This window comes from Mixophyes fleayi, chromosome 8 (genome assembly GCF_038048845.1).
Source record: "Mixophyes fleayi isolate aMixFle1 chromosome 8, aMixFle1.hap1, whole genome shotgun sequence".
In the NCBI taxonomy this organism is placed as follows: Eukaryota; Metazoa; Chordata; class Amphibia; order Anura; family Limnodynastidae; genus Mixophyes; species Mixophyes fleayi.
In genome coordinates, this window is record NC_134409.1 from 130,051,475 (window position 1) to 130,078,613 (window position 27,139).

The window sequence follows — 27,139 nt, forward strand, 5'->3', positions numbered from 1 at the left end:
TAAAATGGATTTCAGTCAAAAGCAGTTTAACTCTACCTTCAAGGCTGTAATAAATATAAGGCTGCGTTAGTTAATAGATATATAACTTCGTTAACAAGTCATTTGCACTTCAGCATTTGTTTCCAGGGAATATACTGTATCTCTAGGGTTGTTGTTAGATACAAATATAATGAAAAAGTCATACAGCTCCCATTTTCATTACCGCAGACTGTTATTATCTTATTGCTAGGGAATCTCCTGGATACTCCTGCACAATATATATATATAATCTCTATATCTATATATTGTCCCATAGATTGTAAGCTTGCGAGCAGGGATTTCTCACCTTTGTCTGTTTTACCCAGTTTGTTTATTAGTTTACTGTGTTTGTCCCCAATTGTAAAGCGCTACGGAATATGTTGGCGCCATATAAATAAATGATGATGATCTATACGATCTATACATCTATCTATCTACATATAACTATATCTAGATATATATATATATATATATATATATATATATATATATATATATATATAGTATGTGTATATGTGTGTGTGTATATATATATATATATATATGTGTGTATTTAGGAAGTTTCTCGTAAATAATTTAATTTGTCAATTTGCGGTTGCAAAGTAACGTGTCCTGTTTGTAGGTACAAGTTCGTAATCATCTTATCACTGGAAGTCCTGTTTAAATTATGAAGCTAATATCTGCACATAAAGGCTACATAAACACTAGCTTTTGCATGTATGTATTAATGCAAGTAAAAAAAACACATAAAGACTGCATTACATTTATGTATTCATTTATTGTGTGTTTATATAGGTTTGCTAAGCGTTTAGAAGTGCATTCAATCTGTCTCTTAAACATGCATCTGTGACAAACCAGGAAGCTGTTATCCTGTTCAATACAATGCATGTGTAAATGCAATTAACCCATCTCATTGTGTTTTCAATCTGCTCCCATTGAGACCAATGTAAATTTTCAACTGCATTAATGCAGCACAATGCAAAATGTCAGTATGTATGTAGCCACAGATCTGCAGAGTACACAAGTTAGAAGGGAGACAATGTGTCATGCTGGGCTGCCATTCATACCCCAGGTAAAGATATGTGTCAGACTCCAGTCACCAGTCTGCAGCTGAAGCCACACCCAATTCCCCGGGCCGGCTCCTCCCACTCCTAATGTAAGCCCAGACTCACTCATCCCAGTGCAGAACACAGCTGCTGCTGAGAGCTGGGGTCGCGTCCAGCGCTGCTCACAACGCTGCACTACAAAGCAGAAACGTGCCTGGTGAAGATAATTCCTGCTTACAGCATTAAGCAGCTGCAGTGAGGAGATATTTACAAAGCCTCTGAGTGGGCAGCAGGGGGAGGCTGAAGGAATGCACTAAGACTTTTTGCATTTTAGACAAGTTGGATAGTTGGATGCTTTGGAAAGTTAGACACTTACTAAAACTCCAGCAAGGGGGTACTGTAGCATTTGGGCACAGTATTACACTTGCTACTTCTGCAGTTATCTAACATCAGCAGTTATCACTTTATTGGGAGGGATATTCTATTATTTAAATATTTATTGTTTTGGCATGACTCATTTCAAAGCACAACTTTGACAACGTTCTGAAAGTAGTTTGTGCAACGTTCTATTGTTTGTGCAACGTTCTATTGCTGCTGATATAGAACAGACTGACACCATGACTGGTGTGACTTGTGTCAGGGAAGGCAACGATTGTGAAGGGGTCATGTTGGCAAAGGGGCATCTTGGGCACAGGAAGGAGGAGGTGAGGGCCAGTACCTGTGATAGGTGCGATTCCTGCAGAGTCCTAGACACTGGCAGAGCTGCTACAACAAGTGCAGTGAGGACACACCATCACAAGCACAGCATTAAACACAGATACCAACTGCTGGAGTCCTTGGGAAGAGGGACTTATGGGAAAGTGAAGAAAGCCATGGATAAGACTACTGGGATGATGGTGAGTATCTGTAATGGGTGTTTGTTTCTAACCTGCTTGGAAAATTGACTGTATTAATCTATTGCTGATGGGCAACAGGGAATGTTCTGCAGAAGTAACAGCTGCCAATCACTAACTGCTGGTCTAATGATATAAACATAAATATATGTCATCTCTGGTAAACTAGAATTATGATTAATGTCTACATTCATCACTGAGCTCACAGCAACCTGGAGGCAAATGTCCATTACTACCTAGTTCAGCTTGTTTGAAAGTCAGAGATAAACTCAGACACAGTCAACTAAAAGCACAATAACATATTTAAAATAATGATGTAGAAAAGTAAATGTATGTTAATATGTGTGCATATAGGAATAGTATTGTGTATGTATATAAATATATAAGTGTGTGTGTGTATCTCTCTCTCTCTCTCTCTCTCTCTCTCTCTCTCTCTCTATATATATATATATATATATATATATATATATATATATATATATATATATATTCTGGATTATATAGTGTAACAGTAGATCACAGGATTTACAGTTTAATTTAAATTAATGTCAGGAAAAAGTCATCTAGACTGCTCCGACTCAGGATCACAAAAACAAAATTGCCAAAAATCCAGTTTTGTAAAATTAGTTGTTGAGCACAGGAGAGATTAATGCAAATGACCAACAGTCAGTTCTCCAGCTGACTCACCTGTGTTCAAGCAGGGAGATCTATATTCTGTACAGTCTTGGTATGCATTTGCAGGGACTGACAAAATCCTAATTTTCAGTTATTATGCAAATCATCTTTTACAGCAAGGTGTAAACCTTTTGCTCTCCAGCCATTGTAGTACTACATATCCCAGCATGCCCTCTCAGCCCTTTGTTTTGCAGAGCACCCTGGGTCATGTAGTTTAAAAATATCTGTAGAGCCGCAGGTTACTCAGCTACCTACATCTATTAAAGAGATCAATAACTGTAGCTCACAGTGAGAATTTTAACTGGTGAGCATTAGAGCAATCTCAGGGATGTGGTTTTCTGTGGATCACTCTAGGATTTGTCAAGGCTCAGTGATTGCCAGCTGAATAAATCTGCAGAAAGAATGGGAATGCGATGAGAATGAATGCAATCTGCCGCGCGGCGTGCTTTGGCCCTGCCAAGTAAAATAAACCGCTTTGGCAGAATTGTAAATAATAAGTCAGCCTATATTACATCGCAGTGCCTTAAAAATAGCTCTTTTTTTCCCCCCAGGGCCGTGGACTACGGCAGCTGCTGAGAGCAGAGGCATTTCTGCCAACAAACAAGGTGGCAGACGTGCTCAGCAGATGTGATGTGCAGGCAGGGTGTGTAGGCCTCGTTAGGATAAAGCTGGCAGTTGCCTTGGCAACCACAAAATGCCAATTAGGTCTGGTCCCAGAATGCAACTGTCTAATGTGTGCCAGAATACCTGATTTGTTTTCACCCTAGCACTCTGCTTATCCCCCCACACCCAGCAATATGGAGTATATTGTGCAGAGCCAAGGCTGAAGATGAATAGCTGTAGGGCAGCAGAGTGGAGTAGTGGTTAGCACTTCTGCCTCACAGCACTGGGGTCATGAGTTAAATACCCGACGATGGTCTTATCTGTGTGGAGTTTGTATGTTCTCCCTGTGTTTGCGTGGGTTTCCTCCGGGTGCTCTGGTTTCCTCCCACACTCCAAAAACATACTAGTAGGTTAATTGGCTGCTATCAAAATTGACCCTAGTCTCTATCTGTGTGTGTGTATGTTAGGGAATTTAGACTGTAAGCTCCAATGGGGCAGGGACTGATATGAATGAGTTCTCTGTACAGCGCTACGGAATCAGTGGCGCTATATAAATAAATGGTGATAATGATGCTTATATAAAGTTTTATAAGGACCTTATCTGGTCAGTAATATAGGGATAATTCTGCTGTTGGATATCGGTCTTGCCTCCTCACACCGTCATCCAGAATGGGAGTTAATCACACTACTAAATACTAACTAATTACAGCCATTGATTGCTTCTTGCTAGTGGTTATCTGTGGGCACAAAGTGGCACCAAGGTGGATAATCAGATTGTCCCTAGGTCAGAGCTCCCATTATTCTGTAATGAGAGAATGGGGCACAGATGTAACCTGTAGTTTGTTTAAGCTATAAACATACATAGCATACTTCCAATTAGGTCCCAAATAGGGTAAAACATTTATAGGAACCCAATCCCACTTGCCCTGTTGCAAAAGTTTCCATTATAAGAGAAAAGAGTATTGCAAATTAATGATCTGGTGAGATTTGGGGCTAGATTTACTAAACTGTGGGTTTGAAAAAGTGGAGATGTTGCCTATAGCAACCAATCAGATTCTAGCTGTCATTTATTTAGTACATTCTACAAAATGACAGCTAGAATCTGATTGGTTGCTATAGGCAACATCTCCACATTTTCAAGCCCGCAGTTTACTAAATATACCCCTTGGTCTTGTATATGGCGTTGTTTCTGCTATACGCCTATTCTCCCGTAACATCTGGAAGAGTCCCCAATTTCGAGGAGTTCTCCCGGGAAAGTAGACCACCCTGCCAGATCCTGCCTGATCTTCTGGTGGAGTGGGTGGAACCATAATGACTGTATTTAATGCTGGCGCAATTTGTAACCTACCGCGTCACCATGGCTCAGCCCCCCCCCCACTGCACAGTACTTGCGAATCGGGGAGCGGGACTGCGATGATACAAATTGCGTCATCACCCCACCATGTATGTTCCTTGGTAGGCAAAAGTAGGCAAGAATGCGTTTCTGGCGTGGGACTGTTATGCTGGCATCGGGGCATTTAGGTTGGTGTGAGGCTGTGGTGACGTGGGTTGGTATGCTGTGCAGGGGGGCAGCGGAACTGTATGTAGTGAGCGTGGGGATCTAATGTGAGAAAGTGGACTGTACATATTGGACAAAGGGACTACACAGAGACTACTTAATATGCTGGACACTTAAACCTGCTGTGCACAGTCTATATTTACCTCTCATGCTGCATACTTTACCATCCAAATTTACCTCAATAAATATGTCATTTTTTTGTCTTAACATGCATGGTCACTTTTTCACCAATCTATTCACCATGCAATGAATAAGTCTATTTTTTGCCTAAAAATAATCCATTTACACTATGATCACACTGTAGAAAAATATATTCAAGCTGGGAGCTGTGTAAAATCCTAATTCAATCAATGAAAAGATGCGTATTGGGGGAGAATGGTATTTAATTTGGTCTGCCCCTCATTTTAGTAAAATGTTGCTTCTGGTACTTTCAATGAATGAAAATGTTCCTGTGGTTTTTCAACTTGTTTTACTGTAGCTTGGTTTAATGAGCGACTGTTTCCTTGATATTCATTTTTAGCATTTTTCCCCAATAGTCCGCTTTCCTAACGTGCAAATGTCTGGTATCTAAGCATGAAAGGACAGCATGACTAAATTTATGTTGTTTAAAAAAATAATTCCTGTCATACTCACACAAAAAAATCAAAAATATGTGTCATACATTATAGAGAAACTCGTCTAAACTTGCTCAGGAACCATACCCACTGTCAATGGCTGCTGATTAATACTTTGCAACTGGATTGCATCAAAACAGACATAAATTCGGTAAAATTGGACAGTATATGTTTTCAAATGTCATGTATAAATAATATATAGATTTTTACCTATTCCCCTGAAAATTATCATTAACATCTGTGCTGACAGAAAGATCAAAGCGGCCATGTTGGGTTCAACAGCGTGAGGTATTTTCTATTTTTTCATCCTCCTGTTTTCTTTATATTTCCCATGTATATTCCTTCCTTATTCCGAGACCAGAATGTGCTAGAAGGAATCTGAATGACTTCAGAGGCTGCCAACATTCCAGCCGAATTCCCAGAGTAGACGGGGAGAATTTTATATAAAGAAATATTGGAGTCTGAGATTCCTGAGGGGTTTGGAAAGAAAACTTTCCCTGCATGAGCGGTGGTCCCAGAAATTTAGTTCTACAGCTGCATACTTCACAGGCTGATCGATATCAGACATAACAATGTGAAGTATTTGCAATTTTACTACAGCCTATCAAAGGTTTTTTTGAAAGTTTTGATTGGCCGTCTAGGAGACAATCCATTACTGACTAGATCTGGCCAATCAGGATGAGTGACCAGGTCACGTGGGGGTATGCCCGCTGTGTGATCATTAATCCTATCCTGTTGATTTTGATTATTAGTTGCCTATTGTCCCGAAATATCCGCCACACTCTTTAATTGGACTCTCCGAGACTCCCAAGAAAGGAAGTTTTCCCAGAGTGCTTACCTGCTGTAAGGTAGGCATGACGTGACTTGTGGCGCAAAGCCCCGCCCACCTCTGTGAGCACAATGCGGTAGGGAGCAAGATGACATGAATTGCGCAATCACTCACTGTAACAGTTTACTGAGGTGGGTGGGGCTTAAATATGGGACTGCCCTGCCCCACTTGATTGTGTCATTGAGCGCCACCCGCCTCATGTTTTCCCACCTTGCCTTCCCATCTCCCAGAAACAAGGCAGGAAAGCTGGGCAACTCTGTGGCCCCCATTTAGGGCCACATATGTGGCAGGGATATCGGGCTATATTGTTGTAAAACATGGCCAATAAAAAGTTGTCAGGTGACATTAGGCCATGTTCCTATTGGTTCATATTGTGTTGGGCTCCTCTACATGTCAACATTTCCAGTCATTTGGAGTTAGTCAAATTAAAAGACAGTGGTGATCAAAAAAAAAAAAAATATATATATATATATATATATATAAATATATATAATATTTTTTCATTAGCTCCACCTTTTTCTAATAACAGTTTAGGCAGCCATTTTGGGTGGTCATGCAATATTCAGCCTATCAAGTCACTAGATACTTTTGGTAGCAGCGATAGGCTGAATATTGGTTCAACCACCAAAAACAAAATGGCTGCCCCCACTGTGTGTAGGTGACTGATAAACTTTAATATGGGTTAAATAATTTAAGATCTAGGAATAATAAGTAAGAATACGAGGGAGGAACAGCATTTGGTGGGCAATCTGGATAACTGTTCATTTGAATCAGTCAAAAGCCACGTGGGTTGACATTTTTGCCTACCTCCCACGGCTCCATCCTATCATGATTAATCTCCTATAATCAGTTCTGTCATATTGATAATATGACCCCAAGCTTTATACCAACATTTTTTATGCATTTTTTAGACAGTAATACATTTGTTTTCATTTTAGAGACCAAAGCTAAGTAGGTACATTAGGAAATGTGAAGATCATTGCAACAGATTGTACTTAGTCAGCATCATGTCTACATGTTCCGAGGAAAGTGTGTGGTAAAGTCTGTTGTGAAATGGAAAATAAGTGATATTGTGTGTTTACCTGCAAGTTGGTGCGTTTTATTTTAAATTGTATTATTAGAATTTTGCAGAATTCTGCTGAACATCTGTTCGCAGCAGTCCCTTCCTGGGAGCTTACAATCTAAATTTCCTAACACATACACACACTGCCCTGGTCAGGAATAGAACCCATGACCCCAGTGCTGTGAAGCAACAATGCTGACCACTGTGCTGCCAAAACACAGAATAAAGTATTGTGCCACCAGAGTGCTGTGCAGAGATGAGTGAAATCTCTGTTAAATTGTGCGCAACACAGATTTCACGGAGGAACAGGCTGTTTTGCCGATACAATCTGCGAAGTTTCAGCGATGCAATCTTCCATTTCCGTTTGCTTCACAATTCCGCTCTAATTTTCAGTGAATTTATAGTCTGTCGCAACGATAAAGTCATTCTGCTGTGTGATGTGTTTGGGTTAGAACTGGAACTACTTAAGGTCAGCGAAGTCTGTGAAATTTCATGGCTAAGCATAGAACCAGTGAATATTTCGCTGAACGTCTTTGAAGATTCCGCTCCTTTGCGGCGATACAGAAAGTTTTGTTCTCTTTATAGTCCTGGATTTCCAGTGACTCACACTGATAACATACAGAGCACAGTCTGACCTGGGACATCGCTGTGCGTGGTATCATATGATCCTGGACATGCAGCAGACACATTAGGATGTGGTTAAGTGTTCCGGAAGCAGCTGAGCCGGCTGCTGCTACCAGGCTTCCAGGGCAGATAAAAGCTTCCTAAAGCTCCTGATTAGGAGCAATATATCAACATAAGCACTTCTGTGTACAAGTAGTGCAAGTACAGACTGAAGTGCATTACTCCTCGTAGACTATACAAACAGGATTCTCCTCCGCACACTCACACTCGCTGCGTATTCACAGTCGCTGTGAAAGTCATTTTAGAAAAACGCAGAAGACTAAAAATGAATTAAATTGCGCTTAAATTTGTATTAAATGAACCCCAAACGCTGCAAGAAATAGCCCCACTTTTATCTGCAGTTTAGCATCGGAAACCGCACAACACAAACAACTCAAAATATTCAAGTTACCCCAAATATAAGGATGGTATATCGATTTAAAAGTTGACACAAAAAAAAACAAAAGATGAAAAGTCTACCCCATATTTGAAATGGATATTAGACACTATTTTTAACCCTCAAAATGTCTGTTGAAGTAATATGATAGAGGCAAATTTGAATAGAAAAATGCATGTCCTTGGTGTATATTTGTACACCAAACGCACTTCATTTAACCACGTTGGGCCTGATTCATTAAGGAAAGTTAAGTATAAAATTGAGTAAGTATTCTCCTGGACAAAACCATGTTACAATGCAAGGGGTGCAAGTTAGTTTTCTATTTTGCTCATAAGTTAATACTGTCTGTTTTTTTTTTCATGTAACACTCAAATACTTGATAGCTTATTTGTACATTGAAATTTAAAGTTGATATTTGTGTGCTACATGAAATAAACAGACAGTATTTAACTTATGTGCAAAATAGAAAACTAACTTGCACCCCTTGCATTGTAACATGGTTTTGTCCAAGAGACTACTTACACAATTTTTTATTTAACTTTCCTTAATGAATCAGGCCCCTTTACATTAAAATGTGCCAACATGGTCATCATTTTCTACAGACATAATATCAATAACAAGTCGTAAAATGTATTTATTTTTTCTATCTATGCTATTGATTTGAGCTTTGTGAGTGTCGAATGACTTTGTGCTGTTTACAAGTCCAGTTTAACGACAGTGATGACATAACGTAGTTAAACTTAGACATGGAACGGAATGTCGGGCAATACATCGTTTGTAACTGTGGATTCACATTCTATAACCCAGTGCTTCTTGCTACCATATCAGTATACCAGTAACAAGAAATAGATGATGATGATGATGATGAATTGCCCTTAGTCTCTCTCTCTGTGTGTGTGTTAGGGAATTTAGACTGTAAGCTCTAATGGGGCAGGGACTGATGTGAGTGAGTTCTCTGTACAGCGCTGCGGAATCAGTGGCGCTATATAAATAAATGGTGATTATGATGATTTAGCAACAAGCTTCAAGAATTTATCAGATGTTGATTTGAACCGACAGAAAGTGAAATCCGACTGAGTGTGCGTCGATCTTCCAACAGTATAAATACTAATTCTAATATGGTTACCCAGAACCCCTTGGGGGAGAGAGGTTCCATAGTTACTTAACGTGTGCATACAAACTACTAAAATAAAGTGCATTTATTCTTGGTCGTGGACCGTTCTGATGCTAAATATCATTTATGCTTCTTTAGGTGGCTGTGAAGTCCATTCAGAAAGACAGGATCACAGATGAGTTGGACAGAGTGCATCTTCAGCGAGAGATTGAAATCACGGCACTGCTGAAACATGAACACATTATACAGGTCTTCGAAGGTCAGTATAAGCCTAAGGCCTTTGTCATGTAGCATGTCAGAGGCACCACAGATCCCTCCATTAAATGGGATTAAGTGGCCGGATGGATCTCCGCTACTTACGTCTGTCATAACAATGCCTAAAAAGAGAGATTCCTTTTGATTGACACCTGCTGCAGTTGTCCATCTTCAGAAATCTAGTGATTGGTTGATACTGCGCTCAGCACTGGCAGGAAGGTTGAGGATGTAACAGACCAGCATGCATTGCGACATGTAGGTCTGACGGGCACATATACAGGTACATGCTTTCATTACACATTTCCCCGTGTGTCATTGCAGATGATTTGCACAACATTTTGCAGGCTTGAGGTCTGTGATAAGAATGCACGTCTGCAAAATACCACAAGAGCTGGCTGCTGCCACTTTTGTACAACCCACTTAATTACATCTCCCGTTAACCTGGCATTCCCCTGCAGCTCTGTTCAAAAGTAAAGTATCACTGATACTGGTGTATACTATATACTGCTTTATTGTGTGTCTAAACTGCCTCGGAAGACGCATATGTGTGTGTGTTTTTTTTTTACCATCTTGTGTTATGCAGTTTGTGTCATTCGGCTTCATTTTGCTATTAATTTATACATAAAAAGATATAGAAATAATATTATACCCCTCCTCCACACTCCACTACTAAGAACTAAAGATCCGCATTCCTTTTTAATTTCTGCAATTGCACTATCATTTCCCCGTCTTAAGAAACAGCCCCATAATCAATATTGGTGGATGCTTTGATAAATTCACACTGAATGTCTGCACAGCAAGACTGCCAGGCTGTCACCCCTGCTCTGTCTGCTCAGTTAGAGAAGCACATGATAACCTGCTACAGAGCAGTGAAAGAGTGTATGGTGGACTTATTTAGATAAGTATAAACATTCCAATTATTTTATGTGCATTATTCAACTCGGTAATGTATTGATATGTGTTAATTTCAAATAGTGGCTTTACTTAGTGTTGTATGAGATTGGAGACCTGTATTTCAGATGTCAGATTCGTGTGAAGAAATGGCTGATGCCCAATTACTGCCATCTGAGAGATGGTGTAGAAAGAACTCCTCTTTTTTTTTTTTTTGCGGGGCTAAAAAGGCTTTGGTAACACCTGCTAAATTGAAAATAGTCATCATCATAATTTATTTATATAGCGCCACTAATTCCGCAGAGCTGTACAGAGAACTCATTCACATCAGTCCCTGCCCCATTGGAGCTTACAATCTAAATTCCCTAATATAGACACACACTCACACACAGACAGACAGAGAGGAAGACACTAGGGTCAATTTTTTGATAGCAGCCAATTAACCTACCAGCCGGAGGAAACCCACGCGAACACGGGGAGAACATACAAACTCCTTACAGATAAGGCCATGGTTGGGAATTGAACTCATGACCCCAGTGCTGTGAGGCAGAAGTGCTAACCACTGAGCCACTGTGCTCTTAAAGCACAGTCCGCACACATTGATGTACATTAAAGTAAAGAACTGTGACCCCCACCATGAAGTACAGCACTTTCCTCCCTGCACAATACACACCGTAATGCAGGTCTGATCAACCTGTGGCTCTCCCGATGTGGCGAACTGCAAGTCTCAGCATGTGCTGGCAGCTATCGACAGGCAAAGCATGCTGGGGCTTGTAGTTTCACCACCAGAGCCGCAGGTTGACCAGGCCTGCACTAACATATGCTTATTTTCATTAAAGTGAAAAATGTGCAAAAATAGACACTTTCACATTTTTTCTGCATAATTTTTATGACCCTCAACGACAAATGATCCCCATCCCTCGGCATAGCACAGAGCTTGTAATCTTTTACAGTAAGAGAGTGACGACTATTTATCCTCTGCAAATTCAGCCTTGTAAATGTCATACTAGACTATTAAACCTGGCAGTCACAATGGTAGCCGCTCCTGCAGGAAAGTCTGCTGTTACATATTGTTCTGGTTACAGGCGGAAAAGAGCCATGAAACATTTTAGCAGCAATTACAGATTATAGCCGAGAGGATGTGTGAAATCATATTACACAGCCCGTCACGGACAAACCAGAATGTCTGGGCGGGGTGGACATTCAGTAACTAATTATTAAACGTCAGTTATGGTGTATTATGTTAATAACTACAGAAGACAAGATTTATTTTTTTATAAAGTTAATTAAAGATAAATCTTTTAGGGAACACCAACAATTATATATATATATATATATATATATATATATATATATATATATATATATATATATATATATATATATATATATATATATATATATATATATATATAGCAGCTCCTCCTGAGGGGTAAAACAGAACATTGAACACAAAATTTACAAACGTGGAAAAGTGAAAATATTTGTTGTTTTTTAAATAAATGTATTTATATTTTCAATAAAACAATGTAGAAGTACACAATACAATCACTGTTGGCCATAATAATAAACATCTTAAACTGTAGTCAAGTTGAATACACCAAACAAGCACAGATTGAGTAAACAGTGCAAGAAAATAAATCGTATTGCTGAGATAACTGGTCATGGTACAAGCTATATACACATAGAACAATCTCAAATTAATTATGCAAAAGTGTATTTTTTTTTTCTTTCTGTTTTTACGATGTTGCACACTCTGTAGGGAGCCAAAATGTTGTCAATTTTGAGCAAAGCTTCTCGTTATAATGGATAGGGGCAGTTGCAGACTAAGGAGTATATTTACTAAACTGCGGGTTTGAAAAAGTGGAGATGTTGCCTATAACAACCAGATTCTAGTTGTCATTTAGTAAAATGTACTAAATAAATGATAACTAGAATCTGATTGGTTGCTATTGGCAACATCTCCACTTTTTCAAACCCGCAGTTTAGTAAATATACCCCTAAGTCTTTTTAAATGCCAGATTCACGCAGACATGGTGGTAATTAAATGTTCAATGGAAAAGTCATTATCATAGTGTGAGAGAGATCTATCAACCCTTCTACAAAGGAGAAGTGTTGCCCATAGCAACCAATCAGCTTCTAGCCATCATGATATAGAATGTACTAGGTAAATGATAGCTAGAATCTGATTGGTTGCTATGGGCAACATTTCCACTTTTCCTTTATTAATGGTTTTAAATCTACTCCTAAATGTGTTATTTCCTTCTTCAGTATCATGGACAGGGGATAACTAAGATAAAGCGTTTTTGATGCAATGGTTCTTAACATTGTTGTGGAACTTTCATTAACATTATGAAAAGAAAGATACTTGCACTGTTAATGTGACTGTGCTATAAGGCAAATCTTCCTTATCTTCTAGCACTGGTTAAACCTTATCATGAATGATAATGTAATTAATAATTTGCTTTTCAACAATCATTGTGTTACTAGGTTTTCTTCTAACGCCATTATAAACCACTCTATTCCCTCTTCTGCAGTATTTGAGAGCACTGATAAAATCATCATAGTAATGGAATACGCCAGCAATGGAGAGCTGTATGATTTCATAAATAATAAGCATCAAATCCCGGAAAGCGAGGCCCGCGGGTTCTTCAGGCAAATTGTCTCCGCAGTCCACTACTGCCACAAGGTAAATACGAGCTGTTACCACTAATGCGAGCCTTCTATGCCTCATATGTTTAATGTGTAATTGTTGTTTGGAGCGTAAATCAGGTCTTACAGACAGCTGAAGGTGTTTTCACATCTTTAAGAATAGGTTGTCATGCAGGTTACAAATCTGAGTCTACAGTCTTTTCAGTTCCACCTATCCACATTGGCATTTTGGCACAGCAAGTCTACAAAACTGTCAGTCCCTCTCTGTCTGATTAGTTAAATAAGCATCTCCCTCCTAACATTTCCGGAGGGATAATCTTGGTTTCCTGCATTAAAAGGGGAATGGACTTTTTTAAAGAGGGGTGTGGACACTGTATCTTAGGGGACAGGGTGTTCACCTTTTACTACATGTCATTTTGTAGCCTAGAATCTATAAAATAGCTTGTGGGTAGAATCTTCCTTATTAAATACAGGTTACTGAAATCTGCAGGCAATGATCATTCAGTGATCTTTGTCTTCTGCATGTTGGTGTCACTGCTGCCATATTGTGAGGGTATAGCTGTAAATGAAGGAGGTAATGATATATTTACACTATCCTGTCTCTCCATCCTAACGTCAGCCTATGGGGTGACTCTCCAGCACAGAAGTTTTACTGAATGATGGGTTGCCAGAGGTAAACCACTGACACGTGCCGATACTTTCTAAATAGTGAAAACGCTGACGTTCTAGACTCCTAAATGACCACATCCTCCTATGAGGACACATTACAGTACATCTATTCATTGGATGGCCAAATATGATTAGATTTATGACCAAGGGGTAAATATGTCAAGTTGCGAGTTTCCGTCGGGTTTGGAAAGTGGAGATGTTGCCCATAACAACCAATCAGATTCTAGCTGTCAGTTTGTAGAATGTACTAAATAAATGATAAATCGAATCTGATCGGTTGCTATAGGCAACATCTCCACTTTTCAAACCCGCCGGAATCTCGCAGCTTGATACATTTACCCCCAGGTCTCCTATTTCCTTTTAGAGAAAATGTTTTTAATTATTCTTGTTCTTAAATGCCATGTGTTGTTACCTGGCAAAAAAATAAGTATGCAAACTCCGTTTTCTGCGCATAATACACCTGTTTACTTCTGGGCAAGCGCACAAAACACTAGTTAGAGCTTTGGCCATATGTAGACTGACAATTGTAGAGGTGGAATGGAGGAAGGAGGGGGGGGGGGGTGTATAGGAGCTAATTCGACTTATGTAGACTGATCAAACATAGATGCGCCTCTCGGGGAATCTTGCAGGTGCTCGATCAGTGCAGGCTGACGTCATCACAACGTCTGTCAATACAAATTTAAAACGTCAATGTGGGGACCCCTAAGGTTAAGTGTTTAAACCCTTAACCCGACATTGCCGCTTTAAATTTCTATTGACACACATCGCGATGACGTCCGCCTGCACTGCCGCACACTTGTTGAATCGGAATCACTCGCTGTCGGCATGAGGCTTATATCGGAGATGTCCAGGGTCGGGTTGAAGGGAAGTCTGTTTATAATTTCACATCGGATTTTCATAATTTCGGAATTTATTTGTAGGGGTTAAACATGTTGGTATAGTGGTAATCATAAAAACGATTACCACCGTTCTATGGAACGCGAGGAAAAATGAGCAGAAATTTCTATAAAAACTCTGACTCGATGTGTCTCCGCAGACTCTTCTATATCGAGCCGAATTGAATCTGCCCCACCTCCAACTCTACATGAGAATCGCTCTTTGCTCCATGTTTGGCTCCACTTGGCTGTTACACTTCCGTCTGCCAGGAGGGATCTGGGCGAAGGAATAACATGTATGGTATTAATCATTACCATGCCCCCTGTAGTGCCCCTCTCTGTTCTGCTCTTTTTCAGCAGAGCTGCGTTATAGAACAGTAATAACTAAATATCTTATATATCTGCTGCAAAAACGCACTACATAGAGCAGCGATGGGCAAACTTTCCCTCTCTAAGGCCGCATTAGCGCTGTACAGAGGAGGTAACAACGCAGAGATTAAGGTAGGGAGCAGCCGGCTGGCGACCACAATTGAAGGCTCGGCCTATGGACCCCCCTCATGTCCTCCACTGACATAGAACCTTATGTTTCTATAACTACTTCCATGAATACATTACTTTTTTAGTATAATTTCCCTTTTATCTTTTAGGCTTTGTTTGCAACTTCTGTGTGTTTTGCGGCTAGAGTAACGATGTATTTATCTATTGATATCAGTTGAATAAACGGGAAAGTGTCTGGGTCTATGGAACAGACATACTTGCAAGGATCACGGGAGGTTTTAAGAAGTAAATATTGAGCCGTGATTCAGCGGTATAGAATGTACCTATGCCGTGCTCAGGATATTTATACATTATGACCGTGACAGGGAGTTTATTTTGGGACTCTGCGAGAACGGAATTTGCAATTGGCTGTCTCCACAGAGATTACCCCAGAGCTGGGATATATGGTATACAGCAGACTGATTTTATTATACGAATGAAAAGCAATATCTTTCAATGATAAGGAAATGGCCATTTGTGCTTTTAGTACAACCAGTTTTAAGTCCTTACAGTGCGAGTGCTTTAAAGGGGCACTGATAAGCAGTTACGCTGGAAATGTTTTAAGATTAAGGGGATTGGTTTATCAAACCTTCTATAAAGGAAAGTTGGAGGAGCCAATCAGATTCTAGCTGTCGTTTTCTTGTATGCACTAGATAAATGCGTGATACATAATGTGCGAATAACTACTAAGCATGACACCTGCCTTCTCTTTTGTGGCACAGTAACGTACTTGTTGATTGAGAGAACAGGGAGGTGGTGGTCTGTCAGGAAGACCTGTACATTGCTAAGTAACATTTTATAGTGGGTAGAAGTCACAGTAAAGCGGGACTATCAGTCAGACAGATTATCAAACAATTATATAGTACAATGTTATGTTAAACCCTAGTTTCCGAAATGTTATTTACATGTGTAGTCTGTCCCCCTTCTGTGTTAGGGAGAAGGGGATAGATTCAGTAGGCATGCTATGAGTATAACATAGACGATTAGAATCTGATGTGGTTCTTTATTGAAATGGAATGCAGCTGAACTGATCTTATTCTATATCTGTTCCTTAAGTTGCTTTCTACATTATATGCCATCCAAAATGAGAGAGGAGAATACACACAGCTGCGAACACATCCTCAGGGAATGTATTGTTCCGTCTCATGTTTAACTCACTCGTGTGTTATTTTTTTAAATACAGTTACCTTTGTACTAGTTGAAATCCAACTAGATCCACTTATACATCTGTTATTAGTATAGTCCCAGTGAATCGTAGATTGCATAATTGTGTGTGATGATGAATAATTTCTAATGAATACTTTCATGAGTTGGGCAGGACGGTGGCTCAGTGGTTAGCACTTCCACCTCACAGCACTGGGGTCATGAGTTTGATTCCCGATCGTGGACTTATCTGTGTGGCGTGTACGTGGGTTTCCTCTGGGTGCTCCAGTTTAGTCCCACACTCCAAAACCATACTAATTGGCTGCAATTAAATTGCCCTTAGCCTCTCTCTCTGTGTCTGTGTATGTTCGGGAATTTAGACTGTAAGCTCCAATGGGGCAGGGACTGATGTGAGTGAGTTCTCTGTACAGCGCTGCGGAATTAGTGGTGCTATAAATAGATGATGATGATGATGAGTATAGCCACAATGGAGAAGAGAACAATTAATTGTCAGAAGTGCAAGTAGATTTTTTGGGGGGATTATGGAACCTAAATATATATAGGTCTTTAAAATTGCACTGTCTATTATTTTTGCTATATAGTTTGCCGAGTATCAAATATTTAAAGCGACGGCTATAGAAATGGCCATAGAAATACAGCAGGACCTGCTGGTTTCAAGTACCGCCACACAGTCCTTCTTCCATTATCGCCACCTCAGGTTGGCGATGGCAGCAGATGATGGCTGAAAAATGCGTTATTATTTGAATGAAGCATTTTTTCCCCCATTCAGCAATAGAACCGCGCGTACATCGGATATACGCATGTCCGTATTCAACAAGGAGCAGATGTGAAGATATGTCTGTTGATGAATGCGGGTCTAGGTCCGCTCTGCTCTAACAGACAATACACTGCAGGATATGTCCAATACATATGTGGAATATAAAGTCACAATAGAATGCACAGAAAAAATAACAACTATTCTATTAATGTCACCTGTTAATAATATATTCATTAATGACAAAACATTAAAAAATAAAGTTTTTTTTTTTTTTTTTAATGAAATACATTTATTAGAATGTAATTTCCGTCTACTGGGCATAAAATACATTTTTACAGTTCTGCTTGCAAACACATATTCTATCATGCATACGTGACCGTCATTGCTAGTAATCGGCACTTACACCAGACCTGTAGCTGGTGCAAGTGACACGACTGAAAAACACGTACCTTAGAGATGCCCAAATCTTAAAGCAGACACTGCTGCGTGTGCTCGAGTTTGGCACGCCCTCACTGTACATTGACTATGTGCATACGCCCATTTCCCTCCCCGATCCACCACGGAAATCGTAGGCTGTTTTAAGTGTCCTTTGCGCTCGATGATGAATTGACCGTTGCTGCACTCTCTGGTGTATTGTCCAGTTCTGGGCATCTGAGTAATTGTGCGCATTCTACACAACGTATCGCCAGCTACTCGCCTTAATGAACGAGGCTCTAAGTTACTATTGTCGCAGCGAGTAAATATAAATTCATAGACAGAGCTGATGATCACCCCATCACCCAGTTAGCTATTTGCAGGTGTTTTCATTTGTAACACTCTTATAATTAGAACAATAATTTATATCTTCTGCATTATTAGATTGCCCTGAATTTGTTCCATACCGGGAATGATTCTCTGCAGACGTCTGGCGTGTTGCTGTCTAGAGAAACATTATTTTGGTGTCCCGGGTAACCTCTAGTGTTCTGACTGTGTGTCTTTTATCTCTAGTCAGATCCTCTTTATTTCGGCTTCCTCTCCTTTCAATCAATACACTATTATTGTTGGCAGGAGACACTGGAAATAGTCATAAAAAAAGCGTAAACGTCTAATTCTGACCATAAATCCTTCTCTTTGCAGGATTGATTTAGTCCAGTTTACTAGCAACTGCAAACAAACTTGGGAGGGGAACTCTCATTTGGAAATAAAGAAATATAACACAATGATTGTATGAGTTTGCAAAGTCTGCCAAACCTAATAATAACAATATGAAACATATTTAATTTAAAACGCTGATTTTTCTTTTTTCTTTATTAGTAAATTATAGTAAGCAATCCTTACTTCATTGTGTCCAATTGCTTAAATGGATTATGCTTCAATGATCTCTTGGTTCCTAGTGAAGTGATAGTTTATATTAGGAATATCATAAATGCAGCCCACACAATGGCTATACCCAGGGCCACCAAGGGGAATTTTGGGCCCCAGTACAGCAACTTCTTGGGGCCCCTTCCATAGCCACCAGGGGCCTGGTCACAACAGGTTGGTGACTTCTCCTTCTACAGCCAGGCCTGGGCCCCGCTACTTTGTTCCTGCCCCCTCCTCTCTCCCGACACCCATGACTATACCCACTATGTATAGACTATGATTTTCACTGAAGCAAAAAAAATTTGTGCAGGGCAAGAGGAGATGTCTGTGAGTGAGGTCGTTCCCTTTTATCTACAGAGCAGGACAAGAACTCATTTCACAGAGCAAGATTATTGTAATAAGATACAGGAGCAAAGAGAACTTTTTACTTTGCAGATCAAACTTGAACCCCTACAATCTATTTTGCACGCAGCGGCTAGATTGATTTTCCTTGCAAACCGTTCTTCCTCTGCTGAGCCACTCTGTCAGTCTCTACATTGGCTGCCTGTATTTCAACGAATCCAATATAAAATTCTTCTACTAACATACAAGGCCGTCAACAAAATTGCACTGACATACATCTCCTCACTTGTCTCAAAATATCTCCCAACTCGACACCTCCATTCTGCACAAGATCTGCGTCTCTCCTCCACTCTCATCACATCCTCCCATTCCCGGTTACAGGACTTTTTTCGGGCTGCACCCACTTTGTGGAATTCCCTCCCTCGCACAGTAAGACTTTCCTCTAGTCTTCAAACCTTCAAGCGTTCTCTGAAAACCCACCTCTTCAGGCAGGCTTATGATATTCCTCAACCACCATCTTAATCTTCCCTATTACCACACTCTACACAGCTAACAAAAGACAACAACCCTCTGACCAACATTGCCACACACACAGCCCACTCAATACTTTTACCTTTGCAGTCTGGCTGGTCCAATGTGCAATATGATGTAGCACATGCCCTTGTGTTTCAAGCTCCCACTGTCCATAGATTGAAAGCTTGCGAGCAGGGTTCTCTTACCTCTCTGTCTGTATGTATTACCCAGTAGTGTTTTATTAATGTTTGTTCCGAATTGTAAAGCGCTACGGAATTTGCTGACGCTATATAAATAAATGATGATGATGATGATAAATATAAGTATTCAGTGTAATTTTAACTTGGCAAAGTCTGATTCTTCTGCCTCGGGGGTTTTGCTGAGCATGTAGTTCCACAACCGCTAGAGAGACACTAGTTACTTTGTCCTTGCACTTTATAACATAATGCTTATTCTGCAGTTTGCGTGTTTATAGGTGATGTATTGTATGATTATTTATCTTATTGGTGTATCATTACTTTCAGAATGGAATTGTCCACAGAGACATAAAGCTGGAGAATATTCTCTTGGATGAAAACTTGAATGTAAAGGTGAGTGTGCTAGTTAGAAACATTTGGAAGGTTTGTTCTTTTCGTCCAGTGACATCCAACCGGTAATCTATAAACGAATGAATGGGTCTCGTTTACAAAGGTGCAGGTCAGAAACTAATTAGGCAACCTTTTTACGCTAGTGACCAATAAGGTGTTGATAAGGAAACCCACACCAAAAACTATTATTTATCTTAAGTTTGTGCCTTGTAGGAACAAAATACATCTCTCCCCTGACTATTCAGCCACACATTTGCTTGTGCCAAGTTCGCTGTCTCCAAATGTGCCGAAATTCCCCCCCCCCTCCTCTGTCTCCAGACTATCATTTGCAAGTGGCAGGAATGCTAATGGGCTCAGAGCTGGACACCCCACCGGCTTCTTAACGACAATGTATGCTTTCACCGGTGATAAACTGTGGGAATGACCCTGTGCCAAGAATGAACCTATTTTCCACATATCGACACAGCTTAAATAGCTAAAATAGCTCAAAGATTCATAGGACGGCTAAAAATAACAAGAAGTAACAATTGACTAACATCCTGCTGTTTCACTGGCCTTTTAAGGAAGGTACGACAGGTTTTCACACTGCAGAGCTATGCTGGGAATGTCTGTGTTTTACACACTTGCACCGGGAGGGAAAAAAAAAAACCAACACAGTTTAATTGGATCCCTCTTCGGTTATTCATTCTGTTCCTGACAAATAGCAGGATGTATTGGCATTCCTGGAATTTCTTTTTCTAGGAAATAATCCTGATCCTTTGTTTGGGCGTACTCTCCGCCTGCACTTGGTCTTGTTGATGTTGTTCTTGTTGTGACATCGGTGGAGAATGTGACTACAAATTAGTTGCATCCACGCTGTACAAATTGAGAAGTAAAAGTCTCTTGGAGTTGTAGTTTGCGTGCAGACTTTTCACTTCTTTCCCCAGTTTTAATGCAAACCTTATGAAAACTCTTGACGGCTTCATTTCTACATCACCATTCCGACCTTGTTGTTGACACTGTTGTGTGTTGCTGGGTCTTTACTACAAAGCCCTCTGCTGCATTCAACATTCCAGGCAACACGTGACATAAAAAAATTCAGATTTTTGTTTGAAGTAATAAATTATCTCAAAATGAGACTGGTGCTCTTATTACATTTTACAATCAAACTTTTTTTTTACTAGAGAGAAAAACAAATTGCACATTATTTTTTGTAACAACTGTGTGTTTAACACTGGCTTGCTGTTATATCTGTGATACATTTTCTAATGTACATGTACCTTTTGCTGTTATTTAAAGCTTGCAGATTTTGGGCTCTCCAACCTCTATCAAAAGAACCAGGTCTTGGAAACCTACTGTGGTAGCCCTCTGTATGCGTCGCCGGAGATTGTCAGGGGTCTTCCGTACAATGGACCGGAGGTATATACTTTTCTCTTAGGTATCCCCTTGTGTTTCTCGCTTCTTCTTGATCCTTGAGTGTAAGAACTGTTTTCCAAAAATCCTTAAGCATGAAATAATGAAGGTAATCCACTACCAGCAAAAAGGACATTCGCCTTGAAATGTGTGTGACTGATAAGCAAGAGCACTTGCGTACATAAATAAGTATGGCTGGCCTCAGATTTAGCAGTGACAAATAAGATTAAACATATCGAAGATTGATCAAACATTCTAAATACGAAAAGTGGAGGTGTTGCCCACAGCAACCAATCACATTCTAGCTATCATGTTCTAGAATGTACTGGAACATGATAGCTAGAATCTTATTGGTTGTTGTGGGCAACACCTCACCTTTTCCTTTTTTAGAAAGTTTGATAGATCTGCCTCTTGGTAATTATGGACAATTACTTACTTACTTTACTTGTTTAGTAATTCTCTATTTCTCATATAAGTTCTTGTTCTGTATGTATGGAGATAAGCACAATACCACTTCACTTTCTCTCTGTGCTGGATTGAATACTCTGTATCTGTATAAGATAATATTTAATGAGTATTCCGACTACAATATAAGTCTTTCTGTTTGTCCAGAAGCTATAAAAGTGTTCTGTGTGGATCTACTAAGCATCCAAATATGGACATTATACTGCTAGTGCTTTCATTGTATACCTTTTGTGGAGCATAGAATGTAATACAAGAATGCCTCATATAGCCAGCACCCTACTCTTTGGGTCCAAAAAATATGACCCTCCAAAGCTGAAATAGTTGGAAAGCACTGGCCTCACTCATATAGTAGAAGGTAAATAATAATAATCATGATATATTCAGTCCATTGTGGTGATGACTGACACATAATAGTGCAGAACTCTGAGACTTTGATGTTTTTATTAGAACTGTTACTTTTCATAATTTGTTGCTTTATTTTGTTTGTTACAGGTTGATTGCTGGGCTCTGGGAGTGCTCCTTTACGCCTTGATCTATGGAAGCATGCCATTTGATAACGGCAATTATAAAACTCTTGCAGAGCAGATCAGCAGTGGCAAATACCGACAGCCTCCACATCTCTCCGGTCAGTGCAAGGCTCTTCTTTTCACTAATAACCTTATTATATACAATTATATTCCCTTTTTTTTTTTTTTTTTTTTTTTTAATAATTGGGTCTGGATTGCCCTTCTTCAACTAAAACTCGCCCATCCCGCAACTTAAATGTCATGCAAATCTTGGCTTCCTTACCTTTCTGGCACCAGTTAGCGTCTGCTCTGACATATGAGATGGAAAGTGTCATCTCTTGACGCTAAAGACATAGTATCCCTTAATATAACCTCTTTGCAAAAGTAATTTGTTAAAAAAAAGATCAAATTGATATGAGTTTCGTTTAGAACGTTTAAGTTTAAAATTGTTTCCGCACTCTATGGGGGGGGAATCCAACCCAATGCGACGTGCCGCCCATCATCGCGTTGATGTACAGAAGCACCAATTTCCACCTATTAAGGGAAGAAACCTCTGCTCATTTTTCTGCGCGCCTCTGTGGGATGCAAAGGAAAATGAGCAGAGATTTAAATCAGAACATCGACGTATCTCTGCAGACTGTTCCGGAGACACGCTGAATTGAATTTTGCGCAGTAAATTTAGCTGAGATTTAAATGGTGGAAATAGGCGCATCCGAACATCAAAGCGCTGTTCATGCTGAATTGAATTTTCCCCTACAAGTCATATTAGATAAACTGCGCAAGCAACTTGGACACTCCAAGATGTGTCAATCAATGCGGGTACTCCTACATCCATTTTGTTCCTAGGCTCTTTTTGGCTGTCTGCATGGGAGCTGTACAATAATACACTGACTCTTATATTCAAACGGTATAGGACGAACTTGGCTTAGTCCCTCACCTCTCTCATTTCTTGTCTCTTTAACACAGAGATTTAAATTTTCCCTCTTAACCCCGCCCCCCTTCCTCCCAGGGTAGGATAGTTATTTTGAACAATACTTGCATAACTATATTTATTGTGCCTGCTATTGACATGTGTACTGTTACGTTTTTTTGTGGAATCCAATAAAGATAACAAAACAAAAACACAAATTGTGAGAACTCTCGGATCTTCGGATAAAACCATTTCCCTTCTGAAATGATCTTTTGAGCAGGCAGACAGTTAAATGCTAATTACATAACTAGCGATGTTGGTGACAGCCAGGCAGAGAAATTCTGTAGTATCCTAAATGATGTTGGTGTTTTAGAATAATATTTAGTAGTAGTAATAATAATAAATTGTTCTTTTTGTTATAGGAGCTTGTGGGCTGATTGACTGGATGCTGACCGTAAATCCAGCAAGGAGAGCTAGCATTGAAGACATTGCCAATCATTGGTGGGTTAATTGGGGGTACGACGCGGTGGTTTGCGACTGCGATCTGGTACCTGAATGCCAATCTCCACTGCTGGCGCGGTACATCGAGTGTCAGAACACACCAGGGTTCAAAGGAACAAAGAAGGAGCCATGCAAAGTCCAGCCAATGGAAGACGAGGAATATGAAGTTTGTCTGAGAAAATCCAAAAAGGAAAATGACATTAATCATTCTCAGGAACCCGAACTGAATGTCCCCAGACTAAAACCAAAGGGGATCTTGAAGAAAAGGAGTAGCTTTGACAGCTCCTTTTTAAACTCTACTTTCTCTGAAAACCTGTCTCAGAATCGCTTGGAGCTGAGCAGGGAAGCTCAAACCACATCCGCCTACGACACGCACAAGTCAGTGAATATCGAATGCTCTTTCAACATGCCAAAGAAAGGAATCCTGAAAAAGACGTACGAGAGAGAATCGGGTTATTCATCTTCCCCGGAGAGGATAATGTCTTCAGAAGTCCAGAAGACCTACCTCAAAGTACCAGAGGAGAAAGGGAGGCCAGAAAAATACACAAAGAGGAAAAAAGGGATTTTGAAAAAGAACGGACGGTTCTCAAGCAGTTTGGATATGCCAAGTGACTGTTCATCACGTAGACTTTCAGACTCCATGGAAGATTTGATGTTCCCCGACGTCGATGGTCCGAATAGTCCAAGTCGGCCATCCAGCGTCATTAGCGACGACAGTTTTCTTTCCAGTGATTCTTTCGACCTGCTTGACCTGTCTTCCGAAACAAATACTCAGATTTTCTCTTATAGTTCTCCGAACAATTTCTACAGTTCTGAAGAAGACGTGTTGAGAAGCAAACCCATGGGGACAGTTTGCAATCAAGGCCACCAATTATAACGACTGACTTGCTTTTAGACAAGTCGGGTTATGGCGATGCCATAATAGAACTAAATAGACTATTGACAGGTCTGTCAGGAGCGATGTTTGCACATATTCAGTGTGGCGACTGCAACTACACTGAAACTTGGGAAACAAAGGCTATGTTGATAGCTGTAAGCTCTCTGTTTTGTAAGCTCTAACGCTGCAGGATATCAAGTATCTTGCCTTGGGCTGAGTTTCCACTCCATAATTATGCCAGCATTCAGCATATAGTGAATCTCGCACTACAATTTAATCTTAAGCAACACGTGGGCCTACATTTGGCAGGCCATGCTGGGATTTGTAGTTCCACCGCGGCTGGAGTGCCACATGTTGCCTAAACGTACTCTCTAGTTTACTCTATAATGATTTAAACTAGATTACACAGTATCACTGCTTGGTATATTGTATCTGGGGAAAGACAAATGCTACATTCATTATTGATAGTTAGTTTTGCCCCTCCCAAGTCTTTTCTTTGCCCCGCAGTCTCCCAAAAAATGATCTGTTGTTCAGTAGCATTTGTAACCCTCGTGTGGCCGTTTCAATTAAATAAAACTTTTGGATTTACATTACAATACAGGAAAAAGTCACAAAGCCCCAGCCACAGACATTTAGTGAAGGAATGTTTGCAGATAAGGTGGTGTACTTCTTCTGAAGCCAGAGGAAATTCTTTAACAAAATATGGAAATGCCAGAGCACTACACTGAAGGAGGGTTTATAAATTATGGAATTAAGAACCACTTTGTTCTGCCTTCCAGATGAAAGTATAAAACAATGGCTCTTTTCTAAGGAAGTGAAAAGAAAACAAGATTATTTAGCTGCCTTTTCTGGCACATAACATGACATCTTACCTTGATTATTTAAATTTAATGCCACCAGTGCCAGGCTCGCTATAAGAAAAAGAAAAATATACCCAAAGTTGATGGGACTCGTGTAGAGTTGGTGAAAACGGCGTACTGCGTTTCTGACGGAAGTTGCGCTCAACTCTACATAATGGGGGTTATTTATGAAGCCTTTACAACCTAGGTGTGCGTCCCTCGGCAGAAAAACTAGGCGCACCTGGGCAAACAGAGTGGCACGATGGGTCAGTAAATGCTATGTACTGCGGACTGACCATTTTGTACTTGGTAAATGACCTTCATGACATTTCTAGTCCCTAGAGAATTGATAACCTGCATGAATACTGGTTCAGTCCACAAATCGGCTGCTGTTAACATGTGTAGGTGCTGAGTACAGGTTAACTGAAACTCCAGCAAGCGAAAAGGAAAGTTTGCATGACACACAGCTAATGAAATCTGTAATCCTGTGGAGGACATTTAAAGAAACTGTTCTACAAATAACTGTGTATGAAAGGTGGTGTTGCCCATAGCAACCAATACGATTCTAACTCATTTATTTAGTAGTTTATAAAAGTAAAGCAAACGTCCGATTGGTTGTCATGGGTAACGCGTCTCCACACAGCCGCCAGTGGAAAAATTCTCAGAAATGTCTCCTGGTATGTTTTTCGTCTGGCTGCTGAAATGTTTATACATAACTTTCTTCTTTAACTTTTTTAAGATGTTTAAGAACGGATCTCTGAGATGTGTTCAGCAATAACACTGACCTGCTATTCTATGTACACTGGGTATTGCTATAAAAATATTTCCTATTGAGAGGGGGGGGGGGGGGAAACCCCAATGCAACAGAAAGAACGGGTTAGTGCATACAGAAGTTAATATGTTGTTATTATAACAAGTGGCTATGAATATATAGCTATGATGGAATTTTCACATGACTTCTAAGGATACATTTACAATAACAGGAAAACAAATCATGAATTCTCAGTCGGGGCATAACGACTTGACTGAGAGAGAGCAATTACATTTTAGTTAATTTTGCTTTGCCCATAGTTGGTAGTCACGTCTGTCCCTCGTTCTAAATCAAGAAAAGAAATAATTTATTTTACTGTGTGTGAGTGTGTGTATGTATATGTGTGTATATACATATATATTATATATATTCACAACTGCAATGGTAGCAGAAAGCTAGTATTTATTTTTGGGTATTAGGAGCATTAAAGCAGACCTGATAAAGATGCATTATGTTTCTTTACACTGTAAAACTACATTGCTAGTTATGTTTTAAGTATTCGAAGCCTGTTTAACGTTTACATTATTTTTTTTCTCAGTTGTGTTGAATAAAACATTTGTGACATTGGAGATAACTTTGTTGTGATGTGACTGTTAGAAAAGAGTTTACAACAAAAAAAAACTGCTGTATGTTGAATTTGTTCATCATTCTATAGTTTTATTTTAAAAATTGTTTCATAATAATAATAAAAAAATCAAATAAGATCATCTACTTCCTGAGAAGCTCTGTGGGAAATGTGATGTTTCATATTTTTAGGAATACTGTTGCAATGATTGGAAATT

General features: G+C 39.8%; 2 protein-coding genes across 2 annotated transcripts in view; both read left to right on the plus strand.

Moving 5' to 3' along the window:
• The window catches only part of CIMIP7 (ciliary microtubule inner protein 7), a 219,414-nt gene that overhangs the window by 136,062 nt on the left and 56,213 nt on the right, over positions 1–27,139 (plus strand). The gene's annotated exons all lie outside the window — the stretch shown is intronic.
• On the plus strand, positions 1,196–27,056 carry LOC142099722 (NUAK family SNF1-like kinase 1). Its single transcript, XM_075183517.1, has 7 exons — positions 1,196–1,960; positions 9,612–9,732; positions 13,157–13,308; positions 19,994–20,059; positions 21,335–21,454; positions 22,406–22,538; positions 23,752–27,056. The coding sequence occupies exons 1-7, from the start codon at positions 1,682–1,684 to the stop codon at positions 24,705–24,707; spliced, it is 1,827 nt and encodes a 608-aa protein (XP_075039618.1). The 5' UTR covers positions 1,196–1,681; the 3' UTR covers positions 24,708–27,056.

What these genes read in the sequence shown, in the direction of transcription:
- LOC142099722 (XM_075183517.1), top strand. Translation starts at nt 1,682, where the DNA reads ATGACTGGTGTGACTTGTGTCAGGGAAGGCAACGATTGTGAAGGGGTC. An exon ending in CAGTCCACTACTGCCACAAG is followed by an intron (nt 13,309 to 19,993) that starts GTAAATACGAGC and finishes CATTACTTTCAG; the next exon opens with AATGGAATTGTCCACAGAGA. An exon ending in TTCCGTACAATGGACCGGAG is followed by an intron (nt 21,455 to 22,405) that starts GTATATACTTTT and finishes TGTTTGTTACAG; the next exon opens with GTTGATTGCTGGGCTCTGGG.